The 26,119-nt window shown below is 40.4% G+C and overlaps 1 protein-coding gene across 1 annotated transcript in view; it reads right to left on the reverse strand.

Annotated features, from left to right (window-relative positions):
- LOC146817937 (uncharacterized) overlaps positions 1-26,119 on the reverse strand; it is a 1,667,073-nt gene that overhangs the window by 1,186,402 nt on the left and 454,552 nt on the right. Inside the window, exon 3 of the mRNA XM_085609716.1 lies at positions 21,416-21,510. Coding sequence (XP_085465842.1) covers positions 21,416-21,510 — 95 coding nt within the window. The remainder of the gene's footprint in view (positions 1-21,415; positions 21,511-26,119) is intronic.

A 26,119-nucleotide genomic window follows, 5' to 3' on the forward strand; every position in this document is an offset into this window, starting at 1 on the left:
AAAATATTCTACCTTCATTGTTACATCCAATGTTTAAGATCTTTATTAGAACAATCATACACGGTCAAGATTAATTGTGTCTTATCCAATTGGCTTTTAGATATTGATGCGATAAATTGTATGCCTCGCATATTCGATCGAAATCCCATGCAATTATTGAAAATACCCTACCAACACTGGCACATCCAATGTTAAGAGATCTTTATCAGAACAACCACACACCCAGAGAAGATAACCATGTCACATTGATTGGGCTTTATTAATTGCTCATGAGCAGAATAGCATGCCTCGCAACTCTTAGTGTTATCCCTGTTTTCAAAATCAATATACCCAAAGAAGGTAACCATGTCAAATTGATTGGGCTTTATAAATTTCTCACCTGCAGAATCGCATGCCTCATAAATTCCAGTGTGTTCTTCCTGGTTCCAAAATCCATACGACACTAGCAATACATCTAAAATTAGACCCCTCGTGGGTTTTTATTACCACAAGCGGTACACAACCACTTTGCCACACGAAGGACAACAATACGGGTCCGTATACCCAATACGAGAACCACACACACGTCGTAGAGCATGTCCCCACCCCCACTGGAAATGACGACATGCCGGAGGCGGCCCACACAGGAAACCAGCTGAGCGGCTTGTATGTAGCTGGACACTTTACCCAGAACACAAAGGATGTATTTAAAGGTAACTCCAGGCAGTCCGAACCTGTAATACGGGACTGCATAGACGCCGGTAAGTGCAACAGACGGCGAGGCAAATGGACAAAGTAAGTGGGACAGGGAGAGCCTGACTTGGGATTGCACGCTTCAGGCACAGTGAAATGCGGGTTAATGTCATGAATTTCAAAATGCTGTCTCTAACACAGTGACCTTGTGGATACCTTTAGCATTCTTGCCAAATTAGCCCAAGTTTGAGCAGCAACCCATGAGGAATCCTACCTCGAGCTAAAAAACTTTAGTAACTATGTCCCTCAACACGTAACTTTTTACCCCTAAGCACAGTGTGTTTATATTAAACACCGATCACGGGGTATAGAGGTGCACACGCCTGAATCCATGTTGCACTTCAAAAACGTGTGTGTGAGCAGTGTGAGTAACTGCATGCAAAATTGAAAATAGAGATCTCTCTAGTCTGTCTGACACGCATTACAATAACATTTTTTGTCACCCCCCGCTTTGCCATTTAAGAAGCGCAAGGGTGTGACTGTGAAAATTGTGCACATCATCGATTCAGATCTAGAGAGCACTACATGAGATAGTGTGATCAAACGATCGCGAGGGTACTTTGTGAGTACTCTCTAGCCTCGCCGTGCATGCTTTAGTACGCTTGCACCTAGTTTCCTGGTCCTGAAGAAAGCCACATTGACCCTTCGGGGCTACTGGTAGTGGCTGAAACATGTAGACCACACCCAGGATGACCTTAATGAGGTTACATGGGACCAATTAAACATCCCATATTCGTCCATCACTTGTCTTTAACACTGACCGGGAACCCTCTAACTCTTATTAAGAAAACTATTTTGAGGCTTCCCAAGCAAATTTTAATAATCACTAAGTCACATGCACAAAAACAAACCAGCTCTGCAGTAATTCTGACGCAGCAGCACACCCTGGAGGCGTTCGGCAACCAGGGTGGGAGCCCAATGATTAAGCATGTTACCTTCTAGGTAGGTGAATGAGGGTTCTTTTAAAACACCCTGCGGGTACCAGGGTCCCTATAATGAACATCTAATGGGACAAAAGGGAGGATACAGGAGCAACCATAACATTGATAGGTGGCTGATCCATTCTACATTTGTTTTGTATCAAGAATTACTCTGCCCTTCATCATCTCAATTAGAACCAGAATGGGTCTTTTTCTTCTGAAGCCAAATGAGTACCCTAGCTTGACAATCTTTTAGGGTCTTAGCAGAAAAGGTTCTGCAATTCTTAAACTCCTTAGGTTTGAGGGAATCCTCAGAGAATAATCTTGGTTTCCCACATGATCTGCAGGAACTAAAAAAGCTCTTCCTAGATCCCTCTGACATGGTGTTAACCAGGAAAAAGAACACAAATGTGTTACCTTTGACTTGCCTGATGATCAAAATATTACTCCAGATAGAAGGAAAGGGTCAAAAGTTGGTCAAAAGTACCTAGACTGAGTAGGGATCAGGGTGACTCCCTCACACACGACAGGCGGTCATAAATCTGAGGTGTGGTGGTTTTGCTGGGGTAGAGTGCGTCAGGGTTCTGATTGGTTGAAGTTTGGTTCTTATAAAACAATGAAAATTGGTTACCAATGTCACTTGGCTTCTCTATGGTTTTCAATGCTTAGGTATAGCACTGCTTATTATTATTGTTACCATGGGACTCCCACCATGACAATGGGGAAGTTTCAGACGTGTGAATCTGTGAAAGATTCAATACTGGAGAAAAAAAAAATTCTTAACAATTTCAGGTATGACAAGGAAAAGAAGATTGTGGCTTTAGATAAGAACGCCACTTTTCTGTGATTTAGACATATATAACAATGGTTCTCAAGGCTAGGACTTGAAAGGTTCTGGACTGACCTACAAGATTTACCTATATCTTCGAAAAAGCAACTGAAACACATCTACTGGGACTATGTCACAGCTAATCAATTTTGTAATTCCACTCTGGGGAGATTATCAGAAGAGTTCTTGTCCGTTAAGGATACCCCATGTTATGAGCCATTTATGGACATACCGCAACAACAGATGGCAAAAAGTCTATACTTGAAGTTTCATTATGGCACACTAGAAATAAGTTCCTTTACATCCACGTGGTCTGAAGGAAGCTCCATAGACCCTATTGATATATGCCTAATGTGCTCCTTACCTTGCAAAGAAAATATCAGTCATGCGCTCTTCTTTTGCAAGGCTTATGTATTACCCAGAGCAAAGTGGGTTCGACCATTAGGCTTGGCTTTAGGCGTCATAATGAAGCTCTAAGGGTTTTGCAGAGTGACATATCCATTGATACTGCCACTTCCCTGAGAAAATATTTGTTTGCAGTGGGGCTATTGAGGAAAAATAAGGTTTTTCTGTTTTAGTTGCAGGTTTTATTGACTACATAGGCTTCCAGCTAGTATTTCTAACAGTTCAAAATTTGTAATATTGGTTTTAAATAATGTACAGTTTTTATTAGAAGTGAGTTTTATATTGTTAAATAAACTTGATATTATGGCTTGCTCTGGCACTTTATAAGGCACATCACCAGTATAGAAATTAGAGACTACAGGTTACAAGATCCATTTCTCTATGGTGTGTAAGTCTTGCAGAGCCTCCGATAGTCTTGAATGTTTTAAATTTATGTATAATTGTCTGAAAATGTTGCATTGTTTAGAGTGGAATGAGCACTTCACAAGAAACGCAACCAATTCTAAAACTGTGAATTGAGGGTGCTTTTAATTCCTTGACCTACTTCCTGCTTATATTGTTGTAAGTTTTATTGCACAATTATTTTAATCCGCACAATTTTGAGTTAATGCTGCGGCATTCACTACCCTTCAGAGTCTTCAGCCAAATAGTTGACATGATATAGCTTGCGCAAAAAAAAAAAAAAGAGTTGACAACATAGTACTTGCCATCTATTTTATGGTTTTTAAAATTGTGAAGATGTAGGTTGTATGACCTTTTGTTGCACTAGGCAAAATTGTGCTGTATTTTAACAGTATTATTTATTGCATGAAGGCTTTCAATCAAATGTGATGTTGCATTATTTTATGTATTGTCTCTTTTATGGATGCACTTTCCAAATAAACATTCTTGACTAACTGACAATACTGGAGAATCATCGTTTTGTTAATGATTTCAGTTATGACATGGAGAAGATTGTGGTTTAACAGTTTAAATATGCCAGGTGTACACTTACACTGGTTTGGATTTTCTGATTGTAATTGCGTAGAATGATTGCCATCTCAGTTTGGTTGTTTACTGTGGCAGAGTACATTTTGAGGGTTATTGTAGCTTTCAAATGACCTAGCATTAGAGCTGGCTATGCTGTTCTGAAGCATGGTATTGAGAATGAGATGGCACAGTAGCAAAACCATATAATCTCACAACAGGGTCTCTAAGGGAGGAATTGATACCATTCAATGTATCACTCCTAATAATCCTATTCACAACAGGTACCTAATGGAAAAATCTTTGGTGATCAGAAACACAATGTGTCTGGATTCTCAAAGTTGGGCATATGCTTTTTAAAGACAAGAACCCTCACTCACCACTAGGGTGACATGCTTCATCATTGGGTTCCCTCTTGCACATAGTGCCCGCAAGGTGCACTATGTGGGCTACAACTCTCCCAATGGGGAGGAGCGTGAGGTGTTTTGTAACTCCAATGGAAAACAGTGACTGAGGGGCAGAGTGCAAATCAAAAGTGACTTAAAAACATCTCAGGAGGAAACAAAACTTTAATAACTTTCCTAATGGATGTAAATAAAAAGTAGTGTGACGATAGGTATAAAGATATTTCCTATCTGACTAGGTCAACATGTTTCTGCTAGGTGACATAAAGTTCATAGCATTCATCAGGACCACTGTCTTGTCACTCTGCTATAAAGTGAAGAAAACAAAAGCCATACTTATATCATGTATGTGTATCAGAGAGACCAACTGCAGTCTGGTCTTCTATCAATTCTAGATGAGAATGTCCTCCTCTACCTAATTCAGGTCCTTTTCAATATGTGGGTACCGAATAACACCACATAAATCGCCTCATTTCAAGGTCAGGAGCAAAACCAGCCATTGCTGATTGATTAATGAAATTTGTATGTCATTGGGTATAACGTTAACAGCGGTTAATATATGGTTATTTCCGGATTTATGCTGTTGAGTGTGCAAAGAGACAGGTGTTTACAAGTATAGTTCTACAACAAAAAACAAAGCAATGAATGGAAAGCTTGAATTCATCTCAGCCACAGGCAATCGTTCGGGCGCAGTTTAGTCTATCATTTTTCACCCACTGTGCCACTTTACACAGAGACCTGTCATTTGCAAACCAAACTTGGTCCTGCTTCAATAGGAACAATCTAACCCAAACTGATAGGCCAAGACTGGAATGTGGCCCCATGTATTTGCCAGTGGCTGAGATTTATTCATACATTCCATCCACCACTATGTTTGTTGCAGTAATGACGGTTCTGCTCATACGTGAGTCCTGTGCTCAGAATACCTCATGACTCAAGTTATGCTACAATGCCATTGAGTGGGATGAGATTCAGGTCTCGGTTGTGAGGCTGTATTGAGACCCAGGAAAAGGGAACTGGTAGGGCGTGATGACTGCATTTTTCTTTGCTGTAAACGATATGCAATTGTTGTAGTACTCTATGGGCAAGATGTGTGTAGCACTGGTTGCAAAATACTGGCCACAATTGGCAACCAGTGGTTTTGCGACTAGTGTGGTCCTAATAGGTCAGTTTCCAAAATGCTGATTCCTAGTGAGTTACAATTCGACTAACCTCTAGAATATTAATGAATTCTTTAGGTTTGCAAGTGATTCTGGGTACCAGAACCTGGTGAGAGCCAGTCAAGTCACCTCATCCTGGATTCCCCTGGGTGTCTAGTTTTAAAAAATGTATAGGTTTGCTAGGATTCCCTAGGTGCCGGCAGAGCTAGGGTTCAAAATCTACAGCTAGGCACTTTGCAAAAACAGGGTTTGTTTTCACTGTGAAAATGTGGTGTGTCCACATTGCGTTTTGGAGGGTTTCCTGTCGCGGGCACTACGCCTACCCACACAAGTGAGGTACCATTTTTCTCGGAAGACTTTGGGGAATGCGGGGTGGGTGAAATTTTGTGGATCCACGCAGATTCCAGAACTTTCCACCACAGAAATGTGAGGAAAATGTGATTTTTTAACACATTTTTAGGTTTGCAAGGGATTCTGGGTAACAAAACCTGTTGAGAGCCACTCAAGTCTCCTCATCCTGGATTCCCCTGGGTGTCCACTTTTCAAAAATGTATAGGTTTGCTAGGTTTCCTTTGGTGCTGGCAGAGCTAGGGTTCAAAATCTACAGCTAGGCTCTTTGCAAAAAAGGGGTCTGTTTTCACTGTGAAAATGTGGTGTGTCCAAGTTGCGTTTTGGGCAGTTGCCTGTCGCGGGCACTAGGCCTACCCACACAAGTGAGGTACCATTTTTATCGGGAGACTTAGGGTAACACAGTATTGTAAAGCAACTATTATTACCTATTGACTTTTGATGAATTTCTTCCTTCCAAATGAAAGACAATGTGTAAAAATTAAGTCATTTTGAAAAATGAACTATAATTCTCATGCTAGTATTGGTACTCACAATTTCGGAAATGTCCAAAAACCTACTGTTTCTAAACTCTATATTTTGTTGCAATTTCAGAAATACATAGGTGTCTTTCATACCGATTTTTCCATGTTTAAATTTTACCAAATTAATTGCTATTTCCCCAGTACACAATGAAAAATCATTGCAAGACGCTGGTCAGTTATTGGCTCTGGGTTCGTCAGGTTCTTGGTGAACCTACAAGTCCTATATATCCCTACAACCAGAAAGGTCCAGCGGATTTAATGGTATATGGCTTTCACAATTAGAAGAAGTTACAGGTGAAAACGTTGGCACAAATGGCTGTTTTTTTAACTAATTTTCAATTTTTCCTATATTTAACTGTTAGTTTCTATAAAGAATCGTTGAAGGATCTAGATAAATGACCCCTTGCTGGATACAGAATGTTGTCTACTTTACTAAAATGTATAGCTTTCCAGGATCCATTATTGCTTTCATACCCATTTCTCCCATTAACTGGAAGAAGGTTGAAAGCACAAGAAATAGCAAAAATAGACTATATCCAAGTAAAATGCCAAAACTGTGTAAAAATTGTTGGTTTTCTGACAAAAGTCTGTCAGTCCCTAAAAGCTGGGAAAATCGTGATTTCAGCCCCACAAACCCTTTGTTGATATCTATTGCAGGGAAAAAACAGACGCTTTGATTTGCAGTACTTTTTCTCCATTTTTTTTACCTTTACCTTTAGAATCATCATGATGTTGTAAGAAAAGGATGCAAATTTGGCTTGGATACCCTATATGGTCAAAACGTTACAGGGGCCAAAGCACGAACTACCCCAAATAGCCAAAAAAGGCTTAGCACGGGGGTGAAAAGGCCTAGCAGTGAAGGGGTTAATAATACCCTACTTTTTTTTTAGGATAGTGTGGGCCATTGTCGATTAATGTCATCTCTTTTTTCTGTCATGTTTTAAAGTGTTGCTTAAATGTACTGTGATTCCTCTGCACTTTATCGTCCATAACTGATCCTCGTCATTATCCCTTCATTGTCTTACCATGAAGTTTATTGCTTTTAGCTCTTAAATAATATGATTAGATCCTTATTTATGATGCAATTAACTATAATACCATTTTAGGCTGAAATGTAGGGATGGGCTTGGCCGACTGTAGAGGACATCCCACTTATACTAATGTTTTAACATGATTGAAATGTACCGCTGGCACACTGCACTTTATCCTCTTTTTTGGAAGGGCAAAGATGATTTGAGCACTGTTATTGATTGATCCCTTTGTCATTTATGTACAAATTCTTCCTTTTTTAATTGTGTATTTACTGTGATAAATTTCTTTCTACTCAATAAAAAAATATATATATACACACCTTCATAAGATGGCTAGCACACTGGATGCCCTGCCAGAAGTTGCTGCCATAGCTGAAAAGCACGTGCCAATATTATGTAACTATCTACCCTTCTAATCTGGCAAAGCTGAACATGGGGCAGAAGGGTTTCTGGACTGCCCCTGAGCTGCCTGCATGAAAACAGAGCCAGGATGTCGATGACCAATAAAACATGTAGATGATTTTCCTGCCCCTTATACTATTTATCCAGCCAAGAAACAACATCTGCCACCGAAGCTGGGGTCTTAATGGGCTTCAATCCTTCCTCCCAAAAGTAATCTTCAATGGGAATTGAACGAATCCATTTTCAAGTCCTACAAGAAACATCCAATCTGTTTCACTGGTAAATTAAAGTCAGATTGCTTAGAAGTCCGCTTCAAGAGCTCATGAAAATCTCCTTTGTCACCTGGAGGTGAGTTAGCAGGTGAATGTGTGGGTGAAGTAGACGATGGAGCTATATAATCACCCTACTCTTTGGTAGAAGCTGTAAAGTCCTGAGGAATTTCACCTTCTTCAGGCTGTTCCTCCAAATCACCTTCAATATAGTCATCTCTTATTGTAATGGGAGGCAAAACTAATTTTTCCTTTTGTGTTTGCTGGCCCAAAGGACTTTTAGGAAGAGTCACGGCACCTGGAGTTTCAGAACACCCTAAAATATGTTGTACTGGAGCATTTGCTTCGGGAACCTCCTATAATAGTCATTCAACATGTGGCATCAATCAGTTACCAGTGATATAAGTACTGAAATAGTATCTTCATGTGAACCATTATGTTCCTCATACAGATTTTTGTACGAATAATGTTTTTGAAATGAGTCATAGAGATGAGAAGCAGATTGTTGTCTGTCTTGAGAAGAAAAATCCCCTTCCAAATATTTGAAAGTGTCCTTTGCTTAGATTCAGTTGTAAAGTCACAGGAATTCCTTTGTCTAAAGTGAGAATTGCCTCCTTATGGGCTGTCGACGAGCTTGTCACAATGCGCCGTCAACAAGGAAAAACTGACCTCTTCGTAGATATAAGATCAGTAGGTCTTGTCGAGGGGAAAGTGAAAGCTCCTGTTGACTGTATTATCATTGATGACGATGTTGTTGTTTGTTTCTTCGTCGACGAGGAAGATGTCCTTGTTCTGACTGTCATCACTGACACCATAATCGTCACCAGCAAGGTGGGTGTGCTCTGCATCGACCATCTCCCTATCGAAGCATCAGCCATAATGAAATCAATTTCGGCGATGGGTCAATAGACAGACGGATTTTCTTGGATTATGGCTCCTTAAAAGGAGTCACAGATCAGGAGGAAAAAGTCTTTTTGTGAGAAAAGGACGGACTAGAGGGCTCTACACACAGATAGAACTGTCACAGAGTCCTTGCTGTGAGATCTTGCTTTTTTGGTACATTCTCATATGAGGTAAAGCCCTCATTTGTATGTTTCTTTCTCAATGTATAATTACTCTGCCTTTTGGAACAATTACCCCGGTTCTGTGACTTTTTCTAAAAAACCAATCGGTCAAAAAACAAGCACCTACCTGAAAGACTAAAGATCTACTTTTTACATTACATGACATGAAGTTTGACAATACTACAAGCACCCTCGTGTCCCTAGACATAGAAAGTCTATACACTAGTCTACCCCAAGACGCTATTCTAGAGGTATTAAAGAACACCCTGGATCAATAAGTTTGGAACTTCAAGACACCAAAGTGCTTTATCCTGGAATGTGCCCGCTTAGCACTTAAGGAAAACTACTTCCAATTTGAAGAAACAATTTTTGTACAAATATTCAGAACTTCAATGGGAAGCACATTTGCCCCCAGTGTAGCGGGACTGTATGTGTTTGATTTTGAAATGAGGTACATTACAAAGGACAACAGCAGATACGCTAGCAACATACAATTATGGAAGCGTTACATAGACAACATTTTGGTAATCTGAAAAGGAGATGACACCTCACTGAATGAGTTTCTATCTTGGATCAACACATGCGATACCAACCTAAAATGTACACATACAACCAGTAAGGACACCACCACTTTCCTAAATATCACCATCCACATGGAAAATGGGTCTCTGTGCACAAGAACTTTTTTTCAAAAACCTACGAATAAAAGAAAAAGCATTTGACCAAACAAGCAAAGGAATTGAAAGAACGGTTACGAGTCCGGGATTACCCTGAAAAAATAATCAGTAAGACCTACAAAAGAGCCAGGAACCAAAACTGAGAGGGCCTCCTACATCAGATGACCAAAAGGGGAGACACAATCCAGCTAACCTGCATGACGACCTACAATACCATCTCAAATGAGGTTAAGAAAATAATAAACAAAAACTGGCACATTATCCAATCAGGTAATCTAAACTGGAATAAACCCCTATTCTCTTTCAAAAAAGCAAGAAGTATAAAAGACACACTAGTAAAGACCAGACCGTCAAAAACACCCAATGAAGAAAGAAGTACAGTGAGAAGCCTATGGGGCTCACCAGAAGTACCTGGACACTACCATTGTGGAAATTGTAGCATATGTCATTTAACTAAGACTATTAAAACACTTAACCTGGAACCTGGAAAAATCTAGACATTACTAAAACACACAAACTGCAATTCAGCAGGAGTAGTCTACTTGATCACATGTGCGTGTGGATTACGATATGTGGGGATGACAACGAGGAAAATTAAGACTCGTATTAACTAACAGAGAAGCAACATTAGATGCAAAAGAAATACAACTTAATTAACGGACCACTTCATCAACGAAGGACACACACCCAATGACATGAATTGGGTAGTCATTGAACAACTAAATAATGGGGAGGACTTGAAGGGCCGACTCTTTGGAAAAAAAGAGCGGTGGGTCTACCTCTTATCTACACACAAGCCAGGTCTTAATGACAACATTCCTTGGCACAATGTGATCTGAAAATAAATCACCCGACTTATGTGTCATTATGTATAGCAAGAATAACTACAATATCAGAAGAAGAGTTATGCCATTACTGAAAATATTCTACCTTCATTGTTACATCCAATGTTTAAGATCTTTATTAGAACAATCATACACGGTCAAGATTAATTGTGTCTTATCCAATTGGCTTTTAGATATTGATGCGATAAATTGTATGCCTCGCATATTCGATCGAAATCCCATGCAATTATTGAAAATACCCTACCAACACTGGCACATCCAATGTTAAGAGATCTTTATCAGAACAACCACACACCCAGAGAAGATAACCATGTCACATTGATTGGGCTTTATTAATTGCTCATGAGCAGAATAGCATGCCTCGCAACTCTTAGTGTTATCCCTGTTTTCAAAATCAATATACCCAAAGAAGGTAACCATGTCAAATTGATTGGGCTTTATAAATTTCTCACCTGCAGAATCGCATGCCTCATAAATTCCAGTGTGTTCTTCCTGGTTCCAAAATCCATACGACACTAGCAATACATCTAAAATTAGACCCCTCGTGGGTTTTTATTACCACAAGCGGCACACAACCGCTTTGCCACACGAAGGACAACAATACGGGTCCGTATACCCAATACGAGAACCACACACACGTCGTAGAGCATGTCCCCACCCCCACTGGAAATGACGACATGCCGGAGGCGGCCCACACAGGAAACCAGCTGAGCGGCTTGTATGTAGCTGGACACTTTACCCAGAACACAAAGGATGTATTTAAAGGTAACTCCAGGCAGTCCGAACCTGTAATACGGGACTGCATAGACGCCGGTAAGTGCAACAGACGGCGAGGCAAATGGACAAAGTAAGTGGGACAGGGAGAGCCTGACTTGGGATTGCACGCTTCAGGCACAGTGAAATGCGGGTTAATGTCATGAATTTCAAAATGCTGTCTCTAACACAGTGACCTTGTGGATACCTTTAGCATTCTTGCCAAATTAGCCCAAGTTTGAGCAGCAACCCATGAGGAATCCTACCTCGAGCTAAAAAACTTTAGTAACTATGTCCCTCAACACGTAACTTTTTACCCCTAAGCACAGTGTGTTTATAATAAACACCGATCACGGGGTATAGAGGTGCACACGCCTGAATCCATGTTGCACTTCAAAAACGTGTGTGTGAGCAGTGTGAGTAACTGCATGCAAAATTGAAAATAGAGATCTCTCTAGTCTGTCTGACACGCATTACAATAACATTTTTTGTCACCCCCGCTTTGCCATTTAAGAAGCGCAAGGGTGTGACTGTGAAAATTGTGCACATCATCGATTCAGATCTAGAGAGCACTACATGAGATAGTGTGATCAAACGATCGCGAGGGTACTTTGTGAGTACTCTCTAGCCTCGCCGTGCATGCTTTAGTACGCTTGCACCTAGTTTCCTGGTCCTGAAGAAAGCCACATTGACCCTTCGGGGCTACTGGTAGTGGCTGAAACATGTAGACCACACCCAGGATGACCTTAATGAGGTTACATGGGACCAATTAAACATCCCATATTCGTCCATCACTTGTCTTTAACACTGACCGGGAACCCTCTAACTCTTATTAGGAAAACTATTTTGAGGCTTCCCAAGCAAATTTTAATAATCACTAAGTCACATGCACAAAAACAAACCAGCTCTGCAGTAATTCTGACGCAGCAGCACACCCTGGAGGCGTTCGGCAACCAGGGTGGGAGCCCAATGATTAAGCATGTTACCTTCTAGGTAGGTGAATGAGGGTTCTTTTAAAACACCCTGCGGGTACCAGGGTCCCTATAATGAACATCTAATGGGACAAAAGGGAGGATACAGGAGCAACCATAACATTGATAGGTGGCTGATCCATTCTACATTTGTTTTGTATCAAGAATTACTCTGTCCTTCATCATCTCAATTAGAACCAGAATGGGTCTTTTTCTTCTGAAGCCAAATGAGTACCCTAGCTTGACAATCTTTTAGGTTCTTAGCAGAAAAGGTTCTGCAATGGTTAAACTCCTTAGGTTTGAGGGAATCCTCAGAGAATAATCTTGGTTTCCCACATGATCTGCAGGAACTAAAAAAGCTCTTCCTAGATCCCTCTGACATGGTGTTAACCAGGAAAAAGAACACAAATGTGTTACCTTTGACTTGCCTGATGATCAAAATATTACTCCTAATAGAAGGAAAGGGTCAAAAGTTGGTCAAAAGTACCTAGACTGAGTAGGGATCAGGGTGACTCCCTCACACACGACAGGCGGTCATAAATCTGAGGTGTGGTGGTTTTGCTGTGGTAGAGTGCGTCAGGGTTCTGATTGGTTGAAATTTGGTTCTTATAAAACAATGAAAATTGGTTACCAAAGTCACTTGGCTTCTCTATGGTTTTCAATGCTTAGGTATAGCACTGCTTATTATTATTGTTACCATGGGACTCCCACCATGACGATGGGGAAGTTTCAGATGCGTGAATCTGTGAAAGATTCAATACTGGAGAAAAAAAAAATTCTTAACAATTTCAGGTATGACAAGGAAAAGAAGATTGTGGTTTTAGATAAGAACGCCACTTTTCTGTGATTTAGACCTATATAACAATGGTTCTCAAGGCTAGGACTTGAAAGGTTCTAGACTGACCTACAAGATGTACCTATATCTTCGAAAAAGCAACTGAAACACATCTACAGGGACTATGTCACAGCTATTCAATTTTGTAATTCCACTCTGGGGAGATTATCAGAAGAGTTCTTGTCCGTTAAGGATGCCCCATGTTATGAGCCATTTATGGACATACTGCAACAACAGATGGCAAAAAGTCTATACTTGAAGTTTCATTATGGCACACTAGAAATAAGTTCCTTTACATCCACGTGGTCTGAAGGAAGCTCCATAGACCCTATTGATATATGCCTAATGTGTTCCTTACCTTGCAAAGAAAATATCAGTCATGCGCTCTTCTTTTGCAAGGCTTATGTATTACCCAGAGCAAAGTGGGTTCGACCATTAGGCTTGGCTTTAGGCGTCATAATGAAGCTCTAAGGGTTTTACAGAGTGACATATCCATTGATACTGCCACTTCCCTGAGAAAATATTTGTTTGCAGTGGGGCTATTGAGGAAAAATAAGGTTTTTCTGTTTTAGTTGCAGGTTTTATTGACTACATAGGCTTCCAGCTAGTATTTCTAACAGTTCAAAATTTGTAATATTGGTTTTAAATAATGTACAGTTTTTATTAGAAGTGAGTTTTATATTGTTAATTAGAACATTGGAACGTTGGCAGCTCCATTGAAGACAATGGAGCGCTCCGGGCTAATACTGGCCGGTATAAGCCGGGAGCACCAACATTCCAATGTGTCTTTGTTCACAGCTCTGGCTGTGAACAAAGACTTCAGGGAGCCTGAGGGGATTTCAATCCCCTCGCGCTCCCTGAAGGGCTTTGTTTTGGTAGAACATTCTGCCCTCTAGTGGCAGAATGTTCTAATAGCCTTATAGCCCTTCGTAGCAGGGCTATACCGCTGTTAATGGCCCGCTGCTGTTGTTAAAGTCCCTCGCCTTCGGCTCGGGCCTTTAACGCTGCAGCGGGCCATTAACAGCCGGTATAGCCCGCTACGGCGGGCTATAAGGCTATAATAAACTTGATATTATGGCTTGCTCTGGCACTTTATAAGGCACATCACCAGTATAGAAATTAGAGACTACAGGTTACAAGACCCATTTCTCTAAGGTGTGTAAGTCTTGCAGAGCCTCCGATAGTCTTGAATGTTTTAAATGTATGTATAATTGTCTGAAAATGTTGCATTGTTTAGAGTGGAATAAGCACTTCACAAGAAACGCAACCAATTCTAAGACTGTGAATTGAGGGTGCTTTTTATTCCTTGACCTACTTCCTGCTTATATTGTTGTTAGTTTTATTGCACAATTATTTTAATCCGCACAATTTTGAGTTAATGCTGCGGCATTCACTACCCTTCAGAGTCTTCAGCCAAATAGTTGACATGATATAGCTTGCGCAAAAAAAAAAAAAAAGAGTTGACAACATAGTACTTGCCATCTATTTTATGGTTTTTAAAATTGTGGAGATGTAGGTTGTATGACCTTTTGTTGCACTAGGCGAAATTGTGCTGTATTTTAACAGTATTATTTATTGCATGAAGGCTTTCAATCAAATGTGATGTTGCATTATTTTATGTATTGTCTCTTTTATGGATGCACTTTCCAAATAAACATTCTTGACTAACTGACAATACTGGAGAATCATTGGTTTGTTAATGATTTCAGTTATGACATGGAGAAGATTGTTGTTTACCAATTTTAAATATGCCAGGTGTACACTTACACTGGTTTGGAGTTTCTGATTGTAATTGCGTAGAATGATTGCCATCTCAGTTTGGTTGTTTACTGTGGCAGAGTACATTGTGAGGGTTATTGAAGCTTTCAAATGACCTCGCATTAGAGCTGGCTATGCTGTTCTGAAGCATGGTATTGAGAATGAGATGGCACAGTAGCAAAACCAGCCATTGCTGATTGATTAATGAAATTTGTATGTCATTGGGTATAAAGTTAACAGCGGTTAATATATGGTTATTTCAGGATTTATGCTGTTGAGTGTGCAAAGAGACAGGTGTTTACAAGCATAGTTCTACAACAAAAAACAAAGCAATGAATGGAAAGCTCGAATTCATCTCAGCCACAGGCAATCGTTCGGGCGCAGTTTAGTCTATCATTTTTCACCCACTGTGCCACTTTACACAGAGACCTGTCATATGCAAACCAATCTTGGTCCTGCTTCAATAGGAACAATCTAACCCAAACTGATAGGCCAAGACTGGAATGTGGCCCCATGTATTTGCCAGTGGCTGAGATTTATTCATACATTCCATCCACCACTATGTTTGTTGCAGTGATGACGGTTCTGCTCATACGTGAGTCCTGTGCTCAGAATACCTCATGACTCAAGTTATGCTACAATGCCATTGAGTGGGATGAGATTCAGGTCTCGGTTGTGAGGCTGTATTGAGATCCAGGAGAAGGGAACTGGTAGGGTGAGATGACTGCATTTTTCTTTGCTGTAAACGATATGCAATTGTTGTAGTACTCCATGGGCAAGATGTGTGTAGCACTGGTTGCAAAATACTGGCCACAATTGGCAACCAGTGGTTTTGCGACTAGTGTGGTCCTAATAGGTCAGTTTCCAAAATGCTGATTCCTAGTGAGTTACAATTCGACTAACCTCTAGAATATTAATGAGGTAGGTCGTATATTGCAACCCACTACAGATCACAGCCATCACAGGGATGGTGGCCTGCTGAGTTGAGCAGACCAGCATGTCTGTGACTGCTTTTAAATAAAGCTTTTTTTTTCAAAATAAAAGGGACGTATTCAAAAGAAAAACCTCTTATTAACATTTTTTTAAAGAGTAGGCAGTGGTTCATTGGACACCTGTCTACTTGTAAAAAAAAACATTTTTTAACATGCACAAAAGCGAAGGGGTTCCCTTCCCATTTATGAATGACTTACTAATAACTTTGAGTAGTCAGTAAAGTATTAATGTTTTGCAACCGGATTTCAATCCCAAACAATAATACATATCAATATGATTCGGTATTTGAAAGGGACGTCCTAAATACACCCTTTCCAAATACAGAATCGGTATCTGACAGAAAACTTTAATTGCGATTCGGTAATGTATTGTCGAATCGCAATTTTGGTTCATACATAAAAAAACGCTTTTTGTGGTAAGAAAACGTCTGCAAATCAGGCCATCTTCGAAGGCTTCATACATCTGACCCCTGGTCCTTTACTGTAGGAATGGGTTAAAAGGTGGATGGATGCGTAAAATGCTTTAAACAGGGTCATTACTGACCTAAAGAGACCAATCAGAGGGAGGACGGCATATGGTCAGTGCTCACTCTCTTATCTCTAATAAACGAGCACGCTCCCAATTACGTAATTTTTCATTCAGGGAATGTTAATATTTTCTGGATAACGAAAAGTTAAATAAATAAACACTAAAAGAATGAGATTTAAAACAAGTTATATGGTATCCCATCAGACGATTTAGAAATTGAATTTATGTCAAAGCTTGTTCTGAGTAGAAATAGGAGTTAAAGACACAATAAATTACATATATGAGATATTTTATTATCAACTATCCCATCGCAGGATGAGTAAGTATAGAAGTAAAAAGTAGTGGGAGAAAGATAAAATAAATAAACCAGTAAAGAATAATTCACTGCGGTGTGTTCAAACTACTAGGATTGGTGGTTCTGTGCCTAGGGCAGAATGAAAATAACCATCTACGTGTGGGTATGCATGCATTTAGGAGTTCCTGATCTAGAAAGTGTCTCAAGTGGGTATTATTTTATTTTTTGGTGGTATATATGCAGTTAGTTTCATATAGATATGATATCCGACTGGTTTAGGGGTGAACTATCTGTGGTGCAACTGGAAAAGCTTGTTTTAGCTCCAAGTACCGATAGGATGACCTCGAGCAGGTGTCTCCAACCAGTAGCCCAGGAGCTAATGGTAGTCCTCCAGCTCATTGAAGTATCTCTCGGAAGGGTAGCCCAGCCCAGTAGGTGATAGAGAGGGTCTGGGCACATTGGAGGAAGTAGTAAAGCTCATTTTCAGACTCTCTAAGTAGCACTCAGCCAAACAAATGGCAGGTCTCCACACTAACAGCTAAACATATATTGTGACAGCCTGTTGCATTGGGGCCGCCAGCAACATGACCGTCTACCTGTGCTTTGAGTGTAGCAAAGTTGCATAGAGATTTGTCATGTTGCAGGCCTCACTTATATCAATCACACTGTGTAAATGAATACTCAGCTGTGAAAGAATAACAGTAAGAGCAAGTGTAGAATGGCTTGAGTGCATGGCTACAAAGCTGGTCATTATTGGTAACCCTAAAAGAAATGGAATCTTATTGGATGTGGTCTTATTGTAACAGCGTTAATATTCAAGAGCATATCATGGTGATATTCAATGATCAGGAGTAGCTTTTATCACAAAAAAGGTTGGCGATTCCTGATCTAGAGTAAAAGATCTGAAGGGCCTAAGTCGGGATCTTCCTGTGATGCATATGGACCCAAACAAGATATTAGCATGCTCATATTATTTTCTTTCTGAATCTTTCCTTGTGCTATGGTGTAATTTCGTACCAGAGGTGTCTAATTATCTTGCAATCAAAAAACATAGCTGGAACATCATCCATAGCCTCTTTCCAATTCCAGCACTTGTCTGACTCAGTAAGTTTTAACTTGCGCAGAATGGCTAACAACCAAAACATTCTGCGTTTCAAAAAGAATTGTTTGCTCCAGTAGGGGTTGTTACAGATTTGAAAGGGGTAGAAGCTATCTAGCAGCCTTCTTGTGTTTTCATATAGAGTTTGGAATCTAACGCGCAGAACAATTTGTACATTCTGAAGACCTTGCTGCTGCAATTGTACAAGAGTTCTTGGTGGTCAGGAGATGCACAAGGTTGACATATGAAATAGGCTATTTTTAGTTTTATACATTCAAAAAATCTCAAATTGTCCAAACCATATTTACTTTGTAGAGCTGCTTATGGCAGTGAGTCTTCATTGGAACTAGTCACCGAGCAGGGTGACACCTACCGAGGCCAAATGGACCAGTATATATGTTTTCAATCCAATTTTAAATTCTTGTTAAACCAGATCCATAAAAAGAGAGTTGCCCATTTTCACAGATAGTTTATTGTCTACTTGTCATAATGCTTTTCTGGTATTTTTCAGAATCAAGTCCAAGTGGGGAACTACATAATTTAGCGCATGTAGGGTTGAGGATAAACATTCTAATAATGTTCATCCCATTCTCAGTCAGAGTCCATCTCTGCTACTACTATTTTAAAACAATAATTATTTCTTCTTATCAAATATATTGACTGATATAAGGGGTAAGTTGGCAAGTTAGTACTACCCATGCCGTGATCCAAACACATTTTTTTCAGTGAGGTTTTAGGTTTGTAATTCTTCTCAAAGTCAGAAAACAAACAATTTTTTAAGAATAGAGTAATGTGAAGGGAATCATAATTATTATGTAGTTAATCATTGGTGAGACTATCATTTAAATCGTTTCTACTCTCTCCCATCAGGATATAATTTTTCATGGCCATCCTAATAGCTTAAGGCTGTATTACGAAGACTTGTGGTAGCAGTGGTTTGTCTGCCGTACTAAAACTATAAAAGTCGTTGCGGCAGAGGACCACAGGCTGTGCCAGGGAACAGTCGTTCTGTGGTGGAGCTGCACCACAACATAACATGCTGAACGGGACTGGTGCAGTCCTGCTCAGCATAATATGAGCTCCACCACGCCAACCTTTTCATGGCTGGTGCTCCGCCATTGAAAAGTATGGCGGTGGAGAAACAAATGGGTCCCTACAGGTCCCCCAGCCATGGAGATACATTCAGGGGGTAACAATATGTGACCCCTAGCTGCATTCCTCCAAAGTTCCAGCTCGGAATGGACGTCACAGTCCATGCCCTGCTGGAACTGTTTTGCCGTTCCCATTGTGTGCTTGTTTACCAGGCACCGCCATGGGAAAGACGAAGGACTGTCCGCTTATACGAGTTCAACTCGTAATAAGGCGGGCAGTCGTTGCGTGGCTTTGGAGCAGCTGTGTCGGCAGAGAGCCGATGCAACTGTGACAAAGTCATAATTAGGCCCTTAATGATTTTCCCTAAGGTAACTTGTTGATTGCATTTCACTGATTCTTTCAGATGGTTGTTAAGCCAGATACCCATATATTCAAGCTACTTATACCACCAGGTGAGACACATATCAGCAACGATCATAGGTTAACAAAGGATACTGAAAAGGCATATCTTGAATTTGCCCATATTAAGTAGGCAACCTAATACTTTAGTGTAGTCTTCTACAATCTGTATTAGTGTGAGAAAATAAGTATCTGCTTATTCCATGATGATATAGTTGGAAGACATTGAGGAGTACATAGCCATTTTGCATATAAAAGATTCGAATCTAACCACTTTTATCTCTTTGTTAGATCAGATAGTTTTTAATAGTGGCTTGAATGCTAACAGGAATAACATCTGTGATAGTGGACATCCTGGTCTCTTTCACACTGACTCAGTGGGAGGAAGCACAATAGTACACCATTTAATCTAATCTTGTCTGCAGGTGTGTCATATAGGGCCATTGACATTTTTACGACTGTGCTCCTAGCTTGTGTAGTAAACAATGTGAGAGGATGCAGCCAGTTGATTTAAAGTCGCACTGCCTGAAAAGTCACTACAGTATAAAAGAAGAAAGTTAGAGAATACCGTTGCCCACCTCAATGGTCAGCTGCATGTTGACCATACATTACAAACATTTAAATACACAAAACGAGAGGCAACAGCAATGTATATTTAGTGTAGACAGATGATTCTAAGGGCCTTATGTAGGTGGGCTTGCATTTACCACTTCATAAATACCGAATCATACCGATTCGGTATTTATGAAGTGGTAAATGCTATGTAGGTAATGAGTCGGTAATTATTACCGATTCGTTAAAATTCGGTAATTACCGAATCGGTATTTACCGATTCGGTAATGAGGCATACCTTCCCATTGATGGGAAGGTATGCCTCATTACCGAATCGGTAAATACCGATTCGGTAATGGGGGGAACACATGCAAGGGTGACAGGGTGTCACAATGACACCCTGTTGCACCCCTGAAACGGCCATGTGTGCACATGTGGCACACATACATGCCCTAAGGGCATGTATGTCTGCCACATTGCACACTTGTAGGCGCTTTGAAATGCATTTCCACATCCATTCTTCATTTACCACCAACTATTAGTTGGTGGTAAATACCGACTCTAAACATCACCCACACACTCCCCCTACATCTCATTTCTGTATTCGGAATTTACAGAATCGGTAAAATTACCGATTCGGTAAAATTACCGAATCGGTAATTTTACCGATTCGGTAATTTTACCGATTCTGTAAATTCCGAATACAGAAATTGTCCCCCTACATACCAAAAGCCTAAATACCGGTCGGTAACGGTATAATTACCGAAAATCGTCCGTTACCGACCGGTATTTGGCTACCTACATGAGGCCCTAAGTCTTGAGTTTTGATGCAGACTTTTTCTTTAATATATATTTTCAAACAAGCGCAGCCAACGCGTTTCACCTTACAAAAGGCTTCATCAAGGCCAATGATCTAAACCACTATCCATGCAAGAAAAATTTCAGGTACACTGTGATCTGTGTTGGCATTCTAAAAGGCACATGCAGTTCAAAATTAGTTTTGAATCAGAAGATATTTATTTCCTGTCTCACTTAGGGTCTGTTCGATTTGTGTAACTCCTGATCTGACCAAGAAAAGCGTGCGTCCAAGTACATTAATCGAGTCACAGTTCAGTGGTTCTTGGTTCCACACTTCTTCTTTGAAACAGTAATCACATGAGAAGTAGCTGTAGATGCATCTAGATCCAGTGTCCTTGTTGCTCAGTTACCACTGTGTACAGTGTAACGAGTAGCATCCTATCGGTCAAGGCCTTCTCGTGCAATTACTGTTTCAAAATTAAAAATCGATATTATTTCCCTTATAATCGATATTCTCCACAATGAAATTCTTGCAGATGATATTTCCATAACACGATATTTAGATCTGGTAGCAAGCTTAAAATTAATTTCACACATTTTGTATAAAACAGTGCTTTGTCGATCAACCAATTCTAAAACTAGTCAATAGAGGAAGTTATATTAAAAAAAGAAGGCCTCAGGTCCTATAAAACCTCTAAAATACACACAGCCACATACATATAATATGCAAAAGACTTTAATATATTAGCTAGTATAACTCACGGACATTATTAAAAAGTAGTCCAGTGGAATGAGCCCCAAAAGATCTAGAATAAACCATGTCTTCAGGTACTTTAATTTTACTTCTTTAGGATCCAAGGACTAAAAGAAAAAACACAAATATAGACTTAATCAAACTCATTTGCATTGTTAGGGGAAGGTCAGTATAGAACGAATACCTTCATCAATTTAAAAGTATGTTTGTGATCTAAATAAACAAGGACTTTACACTACTCTTTCAGAAGCTGCAAACACAATTTCCTGAAGGATATCCTATTGCCTCTTAGTCCAGAGGTCTGTTTACCATCATGTGTGGCCACCTGTACACACACACTGTTCAAGATCATTTATGTAAACAACAATTCAAATGCTACACGACCAAGCTTTGGTAAAGGAAACAGCTTCTTCAAGCTGCACAGAATCAAGGTGGACAGCCTAATACTAGATTTACAGAAATCACAATGAACAGAACTCGCAGCTTCATTGAGAGGTTGGCTGTAATAGGATATCTGCTAAACATCAAACATTAAATAATGACATCTTGCATCCCTCATTTCATTCACTTTTCAGGGTTTGGGGTTGCTAAGCCACCACTGCCTGTACCATTTAAAACATCCTTCATCAGCCTATTTTAAGGGGACCTTCCAATTTCATGAACTCAATGTTGTTTATTGTTGAAACACAGCATTACCATCCTAAGCAAGAAAAATGACACTGGGAGAAAATTCCTAGTGTGTCAGCGAAATTGATTTTATATGTTACAAAATCAATTCTCAACTTTGGGGTTTTACCTATGGAAACTATGAGAAAAGCTCCACTGTTTCATGATATGCCAGTTAACTTTAGAACTGATGGTGCAGGTTGGCACAAATGCGGTGGTGGTTACACTCCCTAGCCACTTAGAGGCTAGGTCACTGACCACACACAAGACATTATTCATTCTACTATTTCCATCATTGTGGTATCAACAATCGCAAAAGATTACACAGCAACAATCTTCAAGAGGGATGGAAGATATCAGTGGGTAACCAAGCTTAAGATAAAAATATTTGGGGGAATTTCATTGCAAAAGACAAACTTCAAACAATAAGATACAATGAAGTATTAATGACTGCATAAAGTTGTTCTCTTCTTTTCTATTTTTTTTAGGCAGATTACAAAGCACAAATAATACCCCAGATGGTGTTGTACAAGGTCTCAGAAGATTTGGAATTCAGAATACACATATCACGTTTCAAATATACAGAAAATATAGCTAAAAATTAAATGATATAATGGAGCTTAAGGAGGATTTAATATTTTACAGTCTTATATATAAAACCATTATTTACTGCAGAGACAAAAAGATTCGGATGACCCATTCCAGCCAAGAAAATATTTTATTTGACAATCTTGCTTCTTTTGTGTTAATGGGTTCAGAAGTTAACAAGACGGTGGGAAGGAGAGCATTGTTTACAATACTCATTTTACAGAAAGGTAACAGGAAAGGTTTACATCAGTGTGTAAAAGGATGGGAACAGTAGCATGGTTGTATCAGAAGGGAGGAGGGAGTGGGTAGGAAAGTGTTGTAAAGGAAGATACGGAGTCCATCTGTACATGTAGGATAGTTCTTTATTAGTAGCTTGGTTCCAGCATAGGTGGTCAGGATGGTAGGAGAAGTTAGATGGTACAGAGATAACCCCACCAGGAGCAAGCTCCCAACAGCTCAGCCTGAGTTGACCAACTGACAATCTCACCCAGAGAGGCACTCAGGTATTATATGATGTCATGAAACATTCTAGCAGAGCAGTACAGTGGAGAATAGTAGACAAGTAATTTACTACACATCCTCCTTCCTTAGGGAACAACAGCAGAAGTAAAGGTAAAGACAAATAAGATACCTCAGTATATCTTTGGCAAGAATGAGATGCACATATTCACAGGTGTATTGCATGAGGTATCAGGAATTTCACTGGCATGAACAGAAATGTGTTCAGATGCAAAAATAAGAGAAACAGTAAAATTGCAAACAACATTACTACACGCCCCATCCCCCTCCCTTAGGGAAAAACACAGCATGGCTTAGAAGAAAAACCGATGCAACCAAGAAGGGCGGTCACCCACACAACCTCCCCATAAGCGGGTACACCACAGAGTAGACACCCTGTTAAACAAAGGTGGGTGTAAACACAGACCCTTGGGAGAAAACAACATCCCCAATAAAAGGTAGAACAAGGGTTAGATTCACTCTAGATAACCGGAAGAGTGCAACCTCAACAAGAAAGATACACCAGAGAGAAAACGCTCTGGAAAGAAACAAAGATTCCCCTGGTTAGGCTAGAAGGCATGCTGACACTTAAAATCCACTAGGAGGGGAAGAGGTCTAAACACCAGAAAAAACTTCACACTCAAAGCCCTACAAACATGAAACCCTTGGCCACGAGTTCCATGCAGGCGGACTTCGACCGGAGCATAGTGTCAACATGAAAAGAAGACCCATTGTAACGCTAGGAATTAACCAAACAACCTACACCAAAAACACAGGGTACTAACCCTTGGAAATAAGAAAACTTCCCCTAAATAGGGTACACCATAGAGTAGACACCCTGGAAACAACATCACCTCCCCTAAATAGGGTACACCACAGAGTACTAACTCTGGAAAAATAACACAACCTCCCCTAGGTAGGGTACACCAAAGGGTACACACCCCGGAAACAATACATCCTCCACTAGAAATAGAGAACAACGCAGAGTACTAACCCTGAAAAAAACAAAAACAAACTACCACCTCCCCTAAATAGGGTACACCACAAGGTACTAACCGTGGAAAGCTACACAACCTCCCCTACGTAGGGTACACCACAGGGTACTAACCCTGGAAAAATCACAACTTCCACTAGATAAAGTACATCACAGGGTAGACACCCTGAGGACACACGTGAGGCATTGACTACCCACAAGCAACACAACCTCCCCTACATAGTGTAGGGTACACCACAGGGTGCTCACCCTGGGATCTGATACGGGGCATTGAATACCCACAAATGACGGAACCTCCCCTAAATAGGGTACACCGGAGGGTAATAGCCCTTCAAACAACACCAAGTCTGAATTGAGGCACTAAACCCGCACACAACCTCCCCCAAAGAAAAGAGTACATTCAATGTTTAGTCACACAACAAACTTTTCTTCCAAACAAAGTTGGAGCACTGAGGCACTAACCGCCCGCTCAGGACACAACATTATACAGAGAATTGAAGTAATGAGTTCCCCCACAACTTACACACCAATACAAGAATTGCTACATGAGTAAAGGCAATATAACCAAGGAGGAAATGTTAAAGGCATTATAACCAAGGAGGAATTGTTAGACTTCGGTGACCGGTCTTTCACCCGAGGTCTCCACACAAGGCCTCCCGCAGCTACCAGCATACAATGTAGAACACTTGAGTCTCTTCAGTGTGCATTCGCTGAATTCCGCCGTTGAAATTAAGTGCCACAATGTTCAAAGCTCCGTCCTAGGTCACACGCCTGATCGTGAGCCAAAAGTTCCATTACCTCTTCGTAAGTTGCGCAATGTCCTCCCCTTTCTGTGCTGCCCTGCCCGTTGGCCACGTGTGACTCATAATGTAAGACCGACCGGGTAATTTTGTTGTCCTCAAAACTTTATTGGCAAAAAGAGTACACCGCAATGAAGATTGCCAAGAAGGAGGAAAATTTCCAAACAGAAAATGGCGGCACGCATCCCTGACGCTGTGCAGGGTGGCTTGCGGCAGGAGCGTGCACCAAAGCGTCCACCGCAGCAAGTCGCTGGAAGAGGAGACGGACGTCACAGAAGAAAGATTGCAGGCATGACTAGACCGGTAAGGCTGCACGCGTCGAGTGTATGCGCGTGGTGGGGCTCGTGGGCTATTTGAAAGCCAGCGGTTAAACTGCCATGAAGCAAAGATAATATCTTGAACATCCCAAATCAGCAACGTAAAGTGCCCACACACCGGTATAACACAGCCCCGGTCCTTGCCTCTCCAAACATGCGCGTCAGCTCACTAGACATGCCCCTTGTAACACAACAATACGCTACAATACGCTGGGGCAGCTAGCAAAGTACTCCGAGACACTGAATATAACTTATCCAAAAATGCGCATGAGCTTACCAACGGTGCCGCTTTCTGGACACTCTTAAGTCTTTTGCAACACTGCCGGTTACTCTCGAGCAAGCTTCACAGGCAGATCAATAAGTAGCGTCTATCTATCTGTTTTGGAGAGTGTGCCAAAAGAGAGAAACTCGTAGCGCCTGTGGGAAGTGTGTAGCTGGAGAGACAGATCAATGTAGAAGACTTCCAGGTGACAGCAGACTCAGTAATAGTAATAAAAAAAAACGTGTGAGTTTCAATTGACGTTTTGAAAGTCTTTGGTTTCTTAGTTGCTTGATACAGAAAGTCCTCCTTAGTTGACCTTACTCCTTAGAAAGTCTTTGATGTCTTAAATGCTTTATCCTTTGGTTCCTTAGTTGTCCTTACTCCTTGAAAGTCTTTGATGTCTTTAGTACTTTATCCTTTGGTTCCTTAGATATCAGTTAAAATATGCTTTATTCGAATTTCATTCTTAAAAGCAAAATACAATTACATTAACAATTACATACAATGGATTAAAATACAATTAAATTACAAACAAGACAACGGATACAAAGCATACTTCTACAAATTACTGACTTAATTATTCCCTATATA

This window comes from Triturus cristatus, chromosome 6, assembly GCF_964204655.1.
Source record: "Triturus cristatus chromosome 6, aTriCri1.1, whole genome shotgun sequence".
In the NCBI taxonomy this organism is placed as follows: Eukaryota; Metazoa; Chordata; class Amphibia; order Caudata; family Salamandridae; genus Triturus; species Triturus cristatus.